Source organism: Manis pentadactyla, chromosome 4 (assembly GCF_030020395.1).
Source record: "Manis pentadactyla isolate mManPen7 chromosome 4, mManPen7.hap1, whole genome shotgun sequence".
NCBI lineage: Eukaryota > Metazoa > Chordata > Mammalia > Pholidota > Manidae > Manis > Manis pentadactyla.
Genome location: NC_080022.1, coordinates 144,114,559 through 144,130,278, shown reverse-complemented (window position 1 = coordinate 144,130,278; position 15,720 = coordinate 144,114,559). Strand labels below are relative to the sequence as shown.

The 15,720-nt window shown below is 47.3% G+C and overlaps 1 protein-coding gene across 4 annotated transcripts; it reads left to right on the top strand.

Annotated features, from left to right (window-relative positions):
- The first annotated feature begins 1,198 nt into the window (after nt 1-1,198).
- On the top strand, nt 1,199-5,236 carry ERAL1 (Era like 12S mitochondrial rRNA chaperone 1). Of its 4 annotated transcripts, none has more exons than XM_036889824.2 (10): nt 1,199-1,510; nt 2,426-2,553; nt 2,659-2,736; nt 3,138-3,184; nt 3,345-3,406; nt 3,574-3,686; nt 3,778-4,026; nt 4,166-4,315; nt 4,428-4,508; nt 4,718-5,236. In XM_036889824.2, the coding sequence occupies exons 1-10, from the start codon at nt 1,228-1,230 to the stop codon at nt 4,745-4,747; spliced, it is 1,221 nt and encodes a 406-aa protein (XP_036745719.1). In that variant the 5' UTR covers nt 1,199-1,227; the 3' UTR covers nt 4,748-5,236. The 4 variants fall into 4 exon arrangements, with proteins under 4 accessions (XP_036745719.1, XP_036745713.1, XP_036745718.1 ...); XM_036889818.2 differs by having other exon boundaries at nt 4,625-5,236; XM_036889823.2 differs by lacking the exon at nt 4,428-4,508 and having other exon boundaries at nt 4,625-5,236.
- Nucleotides 5,237-15,720: the final 10,484 nt, after the last annotated feature.

Sequence of the window (15,720 nt, the reverse complement as noted above, 5' to 3'; positions counted from 1 at the left end):
TTTTTTCCTCTCTCTTGGGTCACTGCCATGAGCAAACAAAAAAATTCTTCCATATAGGTGTGTGTGTGTGTGTGTGTGTGTGTGTGTGTGTGTGTGAAAAATTCTTCCATATAGGGTGTGTGTGTGTGTGTGTGTGTGTGTGTGTGTGTGTGTGTGTGTGTGTGTGTGTCCTGGCTATATTCTCAATTCCTCTCCTCTCATTCTCTCCTAAACCCACTCCCACTCCATTTAGGCTTTAATATGGTCCACTCTACTGAAACTGTTCCTGTCAAGTCACTAACTTAATGTCTCTCTCCTTTCCCCCATTCCACACACACCCCAGAATACAAATCCCGTGATGGAGACTTTTGTCCATTTTGTTCACTGATATATCCCCAGAACCTGGACAGGGCCTATATATAGAACATGCTTAATAAACCCCCATTCCCTCCAATCGCCACAACAGTCTCTCAATTTCAAAAGCTTGATTAACAGGCTTCAAAGTATAATGAAGGTTTAAGACTACAAGTTGGCCGAGTTCCTAAGGCCGTTAAAGCAGTCGGGGAGATTCTAGGTTAGTACGTAGCTTCTTCTCCCATTGCAGACCCTCTGGTTTTTCTCCAGACAACAATGGCCTCAGAAAGGGGACAGTAGGCCAGGTTCACAAGAGGGAAATCCGGGTCGGCTGCTCACAGAGAGAACACCGACCCACGGACCACTCCTTACAGGAGCTCGCATATAAAGGTTGACTGCGGGAGGCCACTGCCGACCTCTAGATCAAGCCAGAGGGTGACTGGGGGAGGATCCTGCACGCCTGAGGCTGGAGAGAACTAAAAAGACCCTTACGGTCGGGGACCGGCGAAACATGCCAACTCCCTCGCCCACGACTATTCATTCGTCCTTTAAAGCGCTAGTTTCTTAAGCTGGGTGAAGTCAGGCTCTAAGAGGATGATTTCTGCCGCTTGGCCTCGTGGGAAATGTAGTCTTTCAGAAAGGCCTTTTACAAAACTGGCAGGAGAAGAAACACGGTGAGAGTAGGGGGTCCAAAACGATCGTCATGCTCATACAAACCGCGCGTTTTCCCCTTAGCCCGGGTCAGTCTCCAGAGCGGATTCTTCCCCGCCCGCAGCAGCGCGTGGGGATCAGCCTCTGGGCCGCTCTAGCTCTCTCCGGCTCGCTCGCTCTTCCGTCACGCCGTCCAATCGCAGGTGCGTTCCTGGCCAGTTCCCGGAGTGCCTTGCGGCTGCAATGGCTGCCCCCGGCCGGCGTGGTGCTGTGCTTCTTGGAGAGGTGTTAAGGGTGTGGCAGCGGGGCCCTGACGTCGCGAGACAGTGGGTGACCCGGCTCCCCTTGCTCTTGGGCTGTCAGCAGAGGTACGTGCCCTGTGTCCTGGGCGCCTCTTTCTCTGGTTCCCGCCTAGCCTCGGCCTCAAACCGTTACGGCCAGACCTCAGCCCTGGACTGCATCCTCGGACTCTCCCAGCCCGACAGTTCGTTGACTTCTCGAGTCCCCGCCGTGTCTGTGCGCAGAGGTAAAGGGCCCAGCTTGGCTTGTCCGGGACTGTCACGGTTTTAGCACTGAGAACCCCGTATTGGGGTGATCCCTCAGTCTCTGGGGATATCATCTCTGACCCTATATTGTAGAAAACGATCCTGAGGCCCTCGAGAAAGACACGAGCAGCGAAGGAACTCACAGAAGAGGATACCAGGTTCTAAGGGTTTTCGAGCCAGAGGGAACCGATCTGGTCACAACTAGAGGTGTTCACAAAGAGCACAAGATTGAAGGGCCATAGGCAAGGAGATTTGTGGCTCACTGCCCCCACGTAAGAAGCAACCATGATCCAATAAGTGCTCCATTTACCTGTCAAGACACCGAGTTACACCTGGGAAATAGCATCTTCCCTTCTTCAAGTAGCATAGACTAAACTATGGTAGGGAGGCTGGACACACAATCTGGTCATTGCAATGCAGTGTCAACAGGAACTAATATAGAAAGCCTGACAAAGTTTGCACAACTTTCATAACACCTTGGGAGAGTGAAATAGAGCTGGAGGAATTTCTGGCTTTATCTGGTTTAGTTGTAATTTCACACATATACATGTATTTACTAGGCACAGCAACACAGTCCAGTTCCACACAGTAATTGAGTATCAAGTGTCAGGTCTTGTTCTGAGTGTTTTATGCAATTGCCAATTGACAAAAGAAAGTTAAGAGATTAAGTAGGTACTGTTAATATCACCTCTATTTTACATATCAGAAAACTAAGGGACTCACAGAAGTTAAAGAATTTGATAAAGTGTTATAAATAATTAACGGACAAACAGTCTAAAAGCCAGGTCTCAGTTTCAACCTGGTGACTTATCTTGTATCCCTACTCCCTTTGTGGGTAGCACTGAGTACCTGACAGGAGATACAGATTGCACTACCTCTCTCATGCCCACCCACAGATGAACAGGATCTCCTCTTGGTCCATCACCCCGATATGCCTGAGAACCCCCGGGTCCTGCGAGTGGTCCTCCTGGGTGCCCCGAATGCAGGGAAGTCAACACTCTCCAACCAGCTGCTTGGCCGAAAAGTATGCTATGTCTTCCACCCCACCCCGTCTCTCACTTATAACTGTCTTCATGCATTGTCCTAGAAGGATCTGGGACTTCACTTGGGACTTCTTTGTTCCTGGTAGGTGTTCCCTGTCTCCAAGAAGGTGCACACCACTCGTTGCCAAGCTCTGGGAGTCATCACAGAGAAAGAGGCCCAAGTGGTGGGTACCTGCAATGGAAGTCCTGCAAACAGGACAGAGGGTGAAGCTAAGAGGGTCTCCTTTTCTGTTAGACCTGAAGAAAATGTTGAGACTCATTTATCTGAGGGAAGGGGGTCTCCTCTTCCTTTCGGCTTGATGCAGTTCTCTTTTTACCTTCCCCCTCTGGCATCTAGTCAGAAAGGTCTCATTCCCTCTATCTCATCCTAATTTTCCATATCACTGTCATCATCCCATCATCATCTTCTTGGATTCCATCTAGAATTAAAGCTGCAGGGTAAAAATTTAAACTCAGCTTGACCAAGAAAGGGGGCAAGGGGCAGGCTCCTGACATCAAAAATGGCCTTTCTGTCCCCAAGCATAATCTTTCCATCTGGTGGGGGGGGGGTCTTTCTTGAATTTAGGTCCTACTGGACACACCTGGCCTCATCAGCCCTGCTAAACAGAAAAGGTAACATCTGTGAAAACTAGTTTATAAAGGAAAGGTGTTGAAGGTGGGGTAGGGCAATTCCATCAAGGGGCTGGCAAGCACCCCCTCACCACAGCCCATCCCTCATCAGGAGTGCATTGGTCATAAGACCTTTCCTGACCTATATCTGTCTGTCCTGCAGGCACAATCTAGAGCGCTCCTTGTTGGAAGATCCATGGAAGAGCATGGAATCTGCTGATCTGGGTTAGGCTCAGGATGGGAATATGAAGCCCAATTTTCATGGTCATGGTCTCTCATTCTTGGTAGTTTGAGGGGTGGGGGTTGGCCAGAGCCCATACCATGGGTGTTTTGGGGGGATGGGGAAAGAGTGGTCATATCCTTGTCCTTTTTCCCACCCTGCCAATTTCCAGTTGTGGTTCTTGTGGATGTCTCAGACAAGTGGACTCGGAACCAGCTCAGCCCTCAGGTGCTCCAGTGCTTGACCCAGTTCTCTCAAGTCCCCAGCATCCTTGTCATGAACAAGGTGAGCACCACCTACCTGAGAATGGGATCTGCTTTCCTCCACGGTGCCCATCTAACTGATCACATACCCTCTGCCAATCCCCCATGCCCAGGTCGATTGCTTGAAGCAGAAGTCAGTTCTCCTGGAGCTCACAACAGCTCTCACTGAAGGTGTGGTCAATGGCAAGAAGCTCAAGATGATGCAGGCCTTCCGCCCACAGCTAAACACTCATTGCCCTAGCCCACCAGCTAAGGGCCGTAACACGCAGTCTGCAGGAAGCCCTCAGAGGATTGGCTGGCCCCATTTCCAGGAGATTTTCATGTTGTCAGCCCTCAGCCAAGAGGATGTGAAAACACTAAAGGTCAGTTAGCCTTGGCCATAGCCTGGCCCATGGTGTCTACCATTTGAAGACAAGCCTCAGAGTTCCTTCTGCAAGTGAGAGTAAGTAGGAAAGTCCTGGTTGCAACTGAGATGCCCACCCACTCCCTCTGTACCCTCAGCAATACCTCCTGACACAGGCCCAGCCAGGGCCCTGGGAGTTCCATAGTGGAGTCCTCACTAGCCAGATGCCTGAGGAGATCTGCACCAACATCATCCGAGAGAAGCTCCTAGAGCACCTGCCCCAGGAGATTCCCTACAGTGTGCAACAGGTACAGGCACAGCAAAACGACCTGGAGGCCCCCTACCAGCCACACACCCAGCTGGGTTCCAGAGATTTAGGGGTATGACCTGCCTGGCTAATCATGTTATCTCCCTGTGCAGAAGACGGTGGTGTGGGAGGAAGGGCCAAGTGGGGAGCTGGTGATTGTACAGAATCTTCTGGTGCCCAAAGAATCTCATGTGGTAAGCAGAACTAGGCTTGGGGGAGGGATCAAAGCTCTCTTAGGCAGCGGTTCTTCCTCCACTGCTTGAGATCCCTGAGAACAGACTCATGTCCCTCACTTTTACCCTCCCCTCAGAAAATCCTGATTGGTCCAGAGGGGCACCTGATCTCCTGTATCGCACAAGAGGTGAGCAGGGACCTCATGGACATCTTCCTCTGTGATGTTCAGCTCCGCCTCTCTGTGAAGCTCCTCCGGTGATCACCTCCTCCTGCCTTTTCCAAGGCATCCTGTCCCAAGCTGCTGGCAGAAACTACTGACCAGAACTGCTCCTACCCTGGGCCTAAAGGGACTGGTAAGGAGCATGGACACTTACTGACTGCCGGCTGGCCTGGCCTGGCTGAGTCTGCACAGCCCTGCACAGCCATGTCTCCTGTGGGAGGAAGGAACCTACCTTGGTTCCCAGGTAGTTCCTCCGCCTGAGGCCCCAGCTACTTAGGTCTTAGAAATTGGCTCTTTGGTGGGGGCAGTGCCACCCTCTTCCTGCTGGCATTAGGCCCAGAGTTTCTCCCTAAGTTACTAGTTATTAACAGAAAGGAGATCTTTTTCCTCTCCCTTCAGCTTCCCACCTTGAAGCTGAATACCCATGTGTCCTGAGTGAGATAGTGTCTCCTACCTACTTCCCAAGGCTTTGATCCCTCCTACTCCATGCCTTTCCCAGTCTTGGATGTTAATAAAGTTAAAAAACAAGTGTTGTGGTTCTCATCTTTATTTTTTTAGAATAGGAAAGAAAAAGCCCTTCCCTCACCCCAACCCCACTGTCTGAGCTGGAATCTCCCTCCCTTCCAATAGTCTGCTCCAGGGTCCTGGGCTCTCTTCTTGGCACATTTTCTGGGTGCAGCAAGAGAACCGTTACCATTACTAAACTCAGTAATGGTAACGGTTTCCTTGCCATTCCCAAGTGCCCTGGCGGTCAGCAGGCTGTGATAGGCTGAGAGGTGAGCCGGTGGTTTTGCTGCATGCCCTCTTTTCTCATCAGGCTCCAGAGCTGGAGGTACCCGGACTAGTACATCATCTATACTGTAGTGTCTTATTGCAAACTTACAGTATATGATGATATCCCAGCCAGGGCCCTGCTGGGAACACTGGGAGCACGGCTTGGAAAGCACTGTGGCAGGGAGAGCCATGGGCTGGGGACAGGGTAGCAGGGAGGGTAGGATAGGGAGAGCTCCCCCATCCCTCCTCCATAGCTCTGGGCCAGCATCTCCTTCATTCTGTGGTCAAAGGCAACCCAAGTAGTTAGGGGAAGGGGACTGGCCCAAAGAACCCTGCAGAACAGGGTATACTGAGATATCCTTAGGGACTCAGTGCCAGAGTTAAATGAGACAGAGATTATATAATGAGGTAGAAGGTTCCCACTGGTCAGACCAACAAGCAGACAGACCCAGAGGAGGGTACTTACCTGGAGCTGGAACTGCAGACTGGGAAGGCCTTTGGATGTAGGGAGGCCCTGTCCCTGCCTTTCCACTCAAGCTGCTGGCTTTTAATCCACCAGCCCCTCCCCTGGGTGGAGCACTTGGGTTCTAGAAGGCCCTACCTTTTAACCCTTTCCCTGCTATTCAGTGGCCCCTGTCCCTATTAGGCCCTTTCTCACATACTCTTTGATGGAGTTTGTTAAGCTTAGGACCCACTTTTCACTCCTGTGCCCACAGAACTGGTCATCTGCTGGGCCTGAGAGGAGAAAGAAAAGCCTCACCGATCCTCTTGGGCTTAATTGCTGTCTGAGCTTTTTAGTGGTACGAATGTTAGTTGAAATCTCTGTAAGGCAAGGAGGGCTCTGATAGCTGCATCTCTGGATTCTTGGGGCAAGCTCTGGCCTAAATTTCAGGCCCCAGACCCTGGCCTATGTTTATGCTGAGCCCAAGGAAGCCAGACCTAGGCAGGCAGACCTCTCACCTATCTCTCCTGTGTTAAATTCTCCAGGGTGGGAGTCCTCTGCTGAGAGATTTGAGGGCAGCTGAATCCCAAGCTCCTGTGGAGCCAGCCTAAGAATGTGTCAGGGCCTGTTTTTCAGAGCTCGGCACTTAACAGTAAGAGTCTGACAGTATTTGGTTCTCTGCCTCTGGGGAAGGCAAGACTCCTGGGGTAAGAGATGACTCAAAGTGGGGCCTCTATTATTTAGACCCCCAATCATCTGGAGGCACATCTGCATCTCTGCTTCCTTCTCTTCATCTATCCTAGACGATCTAGTCTGTGTTCTGGGAGTCAGTTACACCCCTCCTTTGCAGGGACAAATGAGGCCAGGAGGAGGAATGGGAGGAGAGACTCAACCTTCATTTGGTTCCTTGGAAGTGTTCCATTTCCTGCTGCCACAGAGCCTTGGCACATGCTCTTCCCTTTGCTTGGAATGTTCTTACCTGGTTAATTCCTCTTCCTCTTCAGATCTCTAAAGGTCACCTTTGCAGGGAAATCATCCCTGACTAATTATATCCCCATTACAGACTTTTTTATTTGTATGATTATTCACATTAAATAATCAGGGCCAGGTTTATTTGCTGACATATTTCTACAACAGCATAGTGACTGAATAAATGTTCACATCAAATATCTGACATGGAGCTGAGCCCAGTGGAATGTGGTGAAGGAGAGACTTTGGCCTGGGGAGGCAGACAAAGCTATAGCTCTCAGGCAAGCAATTTTCTCTCAGACCCTCCCCATTCTCCTTATAAATAGCAATAATAATAGGCCCCAGCTGGGAGTTGTGAGAGCTAGGTGATTGGCTGCTGGGAAAGCACCTAGCACAGTGCCAGTGCTGCTCCACAGAGGGGGTCCAAACAATTCCCTCCCACCTCACCCCATCCTCGCAGAGGCTAACTAAAGGCCACAGGCAATGAATAATAACAGAGATTGTTGAACATCTGAAGGCTCATGGAACATTCTTGAAAGCAGCTCAAGGACATCGAGAAGCCCAGATTTAGAGGTAACAGGCCTTAAGTGACAGTCCCAACTCTCCTGAATCCTCTGTGACTTTAGACCAAGTGCTCTCAGCTTCAGTTTCCTCAAATGTAAAATGGGAGCTTTCCATGCCTACTTCATATGGTACAAGGATTATATGAACACCCATCTCCAGCTCCAACTCCAAGATCAGACGGAGCCCATAAAGGACTGATGTCAGTTTCCTTCCCTCCTCTGCTCCGCCTCACTAACTGTGACTACGGGCCAAGTGCCACTTCTCTGAGCTTTGGTGGTAACACACACCTCACTCAGTTGTAAGAATTAAGAGAAATACGGTTAAGCAATCTTTATAAACCCAGGTGCTCTGAGTAAGGAATTATCATCACATCTGTCCTTGCCTCCCCTCTACCCCCTTTTTCCTGCCCTGTGAGCTCCTCCTGCTCCACCTCTACTTGGAGATGCTACAGACAGTGGGACTCCTTCACCAGACTAAAGGCTTCATGCACCAGTGCCATGCCACTCACTGCCTAGACTTCTGCTTAGTACCTGGGTGCTAAGACCAGAGGAGAGCATGGGCAGAACCCAGGGGTCCTGGAGGTAGGGAGAAAGGTATCTCAGCCAACCAGAGAGCCTGTGGCTGTGGCCCCTGGCTGGGGTGGAGGGTGCTATGATCAGGGTGTGGGCTGGAGGAGAGTCTTAGCCTGGGTGGGGTAGTCTCTCTCGGGACTCTGATAAGCAGACTTGGGACTATCAGGGTGGGGGCCCTTCTGCTTATCAGGAGCCTGCAGGGGCCACAGTAAGACCTGAAGACACTTCCCACCCAGAGCTGTCTCCTGGGTGGTTGCTTTCCCATTCCTTTGTCTCTGTAGAACCCCAGAGGAGTTAGGGCGAGGGTACTGCTCCCTTTATGCAGGTCACATGGAGATTTTGCCTCTTGCCTGGCCAGCATTGGGTGGGAGACACAATCAGTCCTTGGGCCCAACTTTGCTTTCTAACAACTTTTACTTTAGATCAGGAGCTCCATGGCTCTCCTGAGGCCAATGGGGGCTAGTCTCGAGCTTTATCCCCCTAATGTCTAATTCTAGTCCCTGCTGCTGCAGTCCTTTAAGCCCTTAACTCTTATTTAGACCTTTTTAGAATGGAGTCCTTAAACCTTATGGTAAATGATGAAACTAAAAATTGTCAGATCTGCAAGAATCCTTCAAAATCCATCATTTATATAGGAGTTCAAATCTTTCATTTATACAGGAGAGAAAACTGAGGCCCAAAGAAGGGGAGAGAATCATCCAAGGCCTCAGGGTTCCCTCCATCTCTTTGTATTGGGGAACCCATGACCCTAAGAGGAACAGGAGGACAGCAGAAGATGCCCACAGATACACAGGCACACATAACATGCAGAACATGCACATACAGTGCACATGTGTTATGCCCACAGACACACAACATATACACAGTAAACACACGTAAAAAAAAAAAAGGTTCCAGCTAGTAAAATTACTCTTGATTTCCTTTTGGTTGCTTTACTAAGTTTCATGATTTTGGCAGTTTTGCACAAAGATAAAAGAAGCCCAAATAACATGGCCATTCAATCTCTCACTCACAGCACAGTCAGCAGCAAAACTCATCTTGGAACCAAAGACTTTGAGAAGTTCTGGGAGGTCCTTGCTCTTCTGTTTTGCTTTAGATACAGGGGACCCAAAGCAAGGATATGATGTCGTTCCAGCTGCTTAACAGGTGTGAAAAAGAAAAGCTGGAAAACTGTTCTAATCCTTCCTATCCACGTGCTAGATTGGGACTTGAGATCTAGGGTGTTTTTCAGAGAGGACAGCTGGAAATTGCTTTTTATCCCAGCTTGGTTTCATCTTGACTGGCATGGGAAGCCTCCCCTAAACCCTCCCTGACACTTGCCTCCAGTGACCAAGCTTTGAACCTGCTGTTTCCTCAACACATTGTGGGAATTTAATCTGATCTCTTGTTTGTTGCCAACTATGTGAGCAGGCACCTTGTCTGATTCTTCTCTGTGGCCCCAGCATTCTTTTTGGGCCTTCTCCTGGGTGGTGCTCAGAGAATGCCTTGCACTGCATAGATACTGACCGTGTTGACAGTGCCCAACACTTGCTTAAGTACCAGACATGCTCCCTGACACTCTCTATGCCTTTTGGCCAAGTACATATCGAACAATGAACCCAGATACAATGATGTCCTAGCAACAGCTTCCCTGGGGGCTTTGCCAATGTCTATCAGTCTCCAAAAGATAACTGCATGGCAATTTTTAAACAGAGAGACTGAGGCTCTGGGAGGAAAGGGATAGCCCTGAGTGACACAGTAAATCAGGAAAAGAGGCAGGACTACAACTCTGTTCTCCAGACTCAAGACCCCAGGCTCTGTGCATGAACCTGCTACAGATGAGTTTGATTTTGTGTGTTATCTCCGTGTGCTTTTTTTTTAGTTTCAGAGGCAATGGAATCAGATCTGTTTTGCCACTTACCAGTAAAGTGATTCTGAGCATATTGCTTATTTCATCTCTCTGAGCCACAGTCCTCTGTCTCTAAAATAGGGATAACAAAATACCTAGCTCACAAGATCCTTGGGAAGACTCAGTGCCAGAAGGTGTGGGAACCCCTTGCATGATACAGGGATTCCCTCCTCACTTCCACATCCTCAGATTCTCCCATGTGTCCAACCCCTTTTCAAGCCTCTTCCATGTGCCGCTCTTGGCCTGCTCCAACCCTGCAACAATCCTCTCCCATTTCTCTGGCCTGCAGCTTGTAAGCCAGGCCCCCTCATGGAGCTCACATGCTCTGGAATCACAGGCCATCCCTGGCTTGAAGCAGAATGTCAGCCTGCATGGTTCTAGGGTTGTGCCTTAGAGTTGTTGCTTTTCTCCCTGACAGCCTGCCCAGGACAGACTCAAAGCCAGAAGGAAGAAGCGCGGCTTTGGGTTTGTCAGAGCCCTGGACTCCACTACTACCTGTGGAGTGGGCCTGGGCCCTTGCCCTTGCCCTTGCCCTGAGAGCCTTGGTTTCCTTACCAGTAAAATGGGTTTGAAATCTTTTCTTCTCCATGATTGTTGTGCAGATGAAATGAGATAGTAGAGGTGAAAGTTCTAACCTAAAGCCTGGCTCAGTATAACAGGAGCTCAACAAATACCAGGCTCCTCCCCTTCTGCTTTTGCAATGGGCTTCCCTACTCGTCGTCCCCAGGGGGTCCTGTACCATGGCATATGTGCTCACTCAGACATGGGTACAAATGCACCCCTCGAACACCACCCAGGTACACAGCAAGTCAGAAATAGAAACTTTCCAATCAGTACGTCCCTAAGTCTGTTCATCAGCTCCCAGTTCCTGTTCTTTGGGTCAGTGGGAGCCCCCATGTCCAGATTGGGGCCATGACTCTCCAGTCTCCTGGCACAGTCCTGAGGTATCTGTTGAGTGGGAAAGGATCCCCAGAGAGTCTGGGTGCCCCTCCCTCCTCAAATGCTTCCCGCCATCAGCTAGGCCTTCAAACTCCCTCCCTCCCTGCCAGGACAACCTGTCTGCTTCACAGCTGCTGTGGAAGAGATAGGCAGCCTGGATTATCAGACCAGACAAGGCTCCTCATGACAGTTCTCCGCCCCACTCTGCTCCTCCAGGCAGAGGTTCCAGGGCTCTTAACCCACTCTGTGCTGGGCCTTCAGGCCCAGGGACTTGGAATAGCAGGGAAGGGGGTAGGCCCTGCACCCCCCATCATACCCAGTTCCCAAGGCTGGAGCCACGAGCCCAAGGAAGTGAACAGCATCACCTGGGTCCTCTCCTGCCCCATCCTGGGTCCATGATAGCCCAGGGTGACAAGGGACAGTGTGCGAAGGCCTCTAAGGACTTACACAAAAGGCCCTATCTTTTCTACCCCCTCTTTGTGAGGGGGCACACCAGGACAGAGGCCTGGTCTTCCCTGCTCTCACGTTCACTGGCTCCAGTGCATGTGCTGATGCATCAGCCCTTGCCCTCTGCCTCCAGATCATCGGCCCTTTTCCTCACCAGCATCCTTCAAGCCTCTTTTAGCAAAACCTCTGCCTGCTTTCTTGCTGACTACCTTTCTCAGGCTCCTCTGGCTATCTGCTCTGCCTAGCCACAGTCCCTCACACTAGGGCTAACCAGAACCATCTCCTAGCTGGGCCCATCACAGCCACCCAGGCCTCTTTCCTGAAGGACAAGAAGAAGTGAAAACTGTCTGGGAGTCTGGCTTCCAGTTCTGGAGCAGACACTGTGTGACAATGGGCAGATTCCTTCATTTCCATGCTCCTCAGTTCCCTCATTTTATAAAATATATATAATATTAGTAATCCATTGGAAAGTAAAATTAAAATCTGAGAAAAAAAATGCCTGTGAGAAGGCTTTATAAAAACCAGCTACCAGGCAAATAATACCAGCTAATAAATACATGCTAAATGCTCATGAAGTGCCATGCTTGATGCTAACGTGAGCTGTGTTATTCAGTCCTTATAACAACCTGACAACAGATGGCCCCAGGCTCAGGCCTTGAACTGTTTTCTCTACTACTACACTCCTTCGTTCACAGATCTCATCTTATCCCATGGCTTTAAATATTATCTACTCACTGGCAATTCCCTAATCCATGTGTCCGGGCCATGTCTCTTCCCTATATTAATTTGTAGAGTGAATCTCCTACTTGCCAACTTCTCTGATCAGCACCTTAGACTAACATATCCAAATCTGAGGTCCTGATCCTACCTCCAACCTGCTCCTTCCACTGTTTTTCCTATTTCAGTAAATAGCAACTCCATTCTTCCAGAAAGTCTGAAAACCTTGGAGACTTTACAAATTAACATTGTATCAAAGTACAAATACATTAAAAAAGTGTACAACTCCTAAGTGAATTATCACAAAGTGAACACACCCATATAAACACCCACCCAGGTCAAGAAACAACATTCACAGCCTGTTGCTAGAACATTCCCAGGAGCCATTTCTGTCCTCTGTCACTCTCCTCTTCCTCTCCAAAGTGACCTCTATCCTGACTACTAATGAGATAGATAAGCTTTGCCTGCTTTTTTGGACTTTATATAATGGAATGACACACTATGCATTTTTTGGTCTGGATTCTTTTGCTCAACATTATGTTTATGAGATCCATTCAAAACCTTGCATGTATTAGTATTTCCTTTATTTTCACTATTTAATTCTGTTTTATGTATTTTCTACAGTTTATTCATTCTCAGTAGTAAACATTTGGGTTGCTTGAGTTTGGGGGCTATTATTCATAATGCTTCTATGAATATTCTTGTACATGCATATATCTATATTTCTATTATACATGGAATGGTTGGGTCAAAGGGTATGTTTACATTCAGCTGTGCAAGATTCTGTCAAACAGGTTTTCTAAGCAGTTGTATTGATACACATTTTTTTCCAGCAGTTCATAAAAATTCTTATTACTCCACATCCTCAACTGAACTTGGTTTTGTTACTTTTCCATTTTGGTCATTCTGGTGGGTATGTCGTGATATCTCATTTTGATTTTAATTTGCATTTCCCTAATGGCTAATGAAGTAATGCATGCTATTCCCACTATCCATCGCTGTGTAACAAATCATCTCCAAACTTAGAAATTTAAACAATGAACAGTCCTTTTACTACCTCGCACAGTTTCAGGGATCAGAATTTCAGGAGGTCAGCTGGGCAGAACTGGCTTGGGGTTTCTCATGCACATGAGGTCAGATGGGGGCTGGCCAGGCATCTTTCTTTTTGTGTAGCTCAAGACCTTAAACTTGGTCCATCTGCCTGGGTTCCCTCACAGAACAGTGCCTCAGAACAGTCAGACTACAGCTGAAGGCTTAAAGACAGAGTATTTCAAGCCTCTTTTCAAGCAGAAGCTACATTGTCTTTTATAATCTATCCTTGGAAGCCACATAGTACCACTTCTGCCATATTCTGTTGACTGAAATAGTCACAAAAACCCACTCAATTTCAAGGGAAGGGGACACAGGTTCTATTTCTAATTGGAAGGACTGTCAAAATCATGTGAGAACATATAGAATTGAACATATTGTTGCCACTATCTTTGCAAAATACAATTTACTACAAGCTGTCATATAAGTACTGGCTGTTCCATGTAGGGCCTGAGCCATCATTTGTCTGTTTGTCTGCTGGGATAGCTGTCTTTTTCCACATTGATTTGTAAAGTATATTCTGGATACTAGTTCCTCCCCCCGAGGTATATGTATTGCAAATATCTTTTCTCATACTTCTGAGGTTTGCCTTCTCATTCTCTCAAGGGGTCTTTGTGTGTTTTAATTGAATTTTGCATTGAAATAATTGTAGATATACATGCAGTTCCAAGGTATGGAGAGATCCCTTGCACACTTTGCCCAGTTTTCCCAATGGTGATGTTTTACAAAACCACAGTATGATATCACCACCATAGCCAAATATCACAGGATTTTGGCATTGATATAATCCACCATTTTATTCAGATTTCCTGTTTTACCTTTGTTTGCTATGTTTATGTATTGAGTTCTATATAATTTTTTTTCATTTTTTTAAATTTTGGTATAATTAATATAAAATCACATGGGCAACATTGTAGTTACTAGATTCCCCCATTATCAAGTCCCCATCACATACCCCATTACAGTCACTGTCCATCAGCGTAGTAAGATGCTATAGAGACACTACTTGTCTTCTCTGTGCTATACTGCCTTCCCTGTGACACCCCTATGTTATGTGTGCTAATCGTAATGCCCCTTATTCCCCTTCTCCCTCCCTTCCCACCACACCCTCCCCCCACCTTGGCAGTCCCTTTCCCTTTGGCAACTGTTAGTCCATTCTTGGGTTCTGTGATTCTGCTGCTGTTTTGTTCCTTCAGTTTTTGCTTTGTTCTGATGCTCCACAGATGAGTTAAATCATTTGGTACTTGTCTTTCTCCACCTTGCTTATTTCACTGAGCATAATACCCTCTAGCTCCATCCATGTTGTTGCAAATGGTAAGATTTATTTTCTTCTTATGGCTGAATAATATTCCATTGTGTATACGTACCACATCTTCTTTATCCATTCATCTACTGATGGATACTTAGATTGCCTCCATATCTTAGCTATTGTAAACAGTGCTGCGATAAACATAGGGGTACCTATGTCTTTTTGAAACTGGGTTCCTACATTCTTAGGCTAAATTCCTAAGAGTGGAATTCCTAGGTCAAATGGTATTTTTATTTTGAGTTTTTTTGGAAACCTCCATACTGCTTTCTACAATGGTTGAACTAGTTTACATTCCCACCAGCAGTTTAGGAGGGTTCCCCTTTCTCCACATCCTTGTCAGCATTTGTTGTTCCTAGTCCTTTCTATGTTGGCCATCCTAACTGGTGTGAGGTGTATCTCATTGTGGTTTTAATTTGCATTTCCCTGAGAGTTCTATATAATTTTATCACCTGTGTCCAGGTACCCACCACCATAAATTACTGAACAGTTCTTACATAAGGATCACTAATGTTTATAACCACCTCCACCCCTGTCCCTACCCCTGGCAGCCACTAATCTGCTCTCCATTTCTAAAATGTTATCATTTCAAAAATGTTATATATACCCAACACCCATTACGATGTCTGCTATTAAAAAATAAACACAATAGAAAATAGCAAGTGTTGACAATGACGTGAAGAAATTGGAACCTTTGTATATACTGTTGGTGAGAATGTAAAGTGGTACAGCTACTGTGGAACACAGTGTAGCCTCTCAAAAAATTAAAAAATAGATTTACCATATGAACAGCAGTACTACTCTGAGTATATACCCCAAACTTGAAAACAGGGTCTTGAAGAAATATATGTACCCCCATATTCATAGCAGCATTATCTACAATAGCTAAAACACAGAAGCAACCCCCACATGTCCATCAACAAATGAATGGATAAGCAAAATGTGGTATATACATATCATGGATTTATTCAGCCATAAAAAGGAAGGAAATTCTGACACATGCTTACCACATGGACAAAACTTGAGGACATGGTGCTAAGTGGGATAAGCTAGTCACGGAAGGACAAACTGTATGATTCCACTTACATGAAGTACCTAGAGTAGAAACAGAAATTCATAAAGACAGAAAATAGGTTGGTGGTTGCCAGGGAGTAGAGGTGGGAGGAATGGGGAGTCATTATTTAATGGGTACAGAGTTTTACTTTTACAAAATGAGAGTTCTGGAGATGGGTGGTGACAGTTGCATAATAATGTAAATGTACCATTGAAACATATGCTTAAGGATGGTTAAGATGGCAAATTTTA

Coding starts and splice junctions, on each gene's coding strand:
- ERAL1 (XM_036889818.2), top strand. CDS start 1,228: ATGGCTGCCCCCGGCCGGCGTGGTGCTGTGCTTCTTGGAGAGGTGTTA. Junction 2,554..2,658: donor ACCAGCTGCTTGGCCGAAAA/GTATGCTATGTC, acceptor TGTTCCTGGTAG/GTGTTCCCTGTCTCCAAGAA. Junction 4,316..4,427: donor TTCCCTACAGTGTGCAACAG/GTACAGGCACAG, acceptor CTCCCTGTGCAG/AAGACGGTGGTGTGGGAGGA.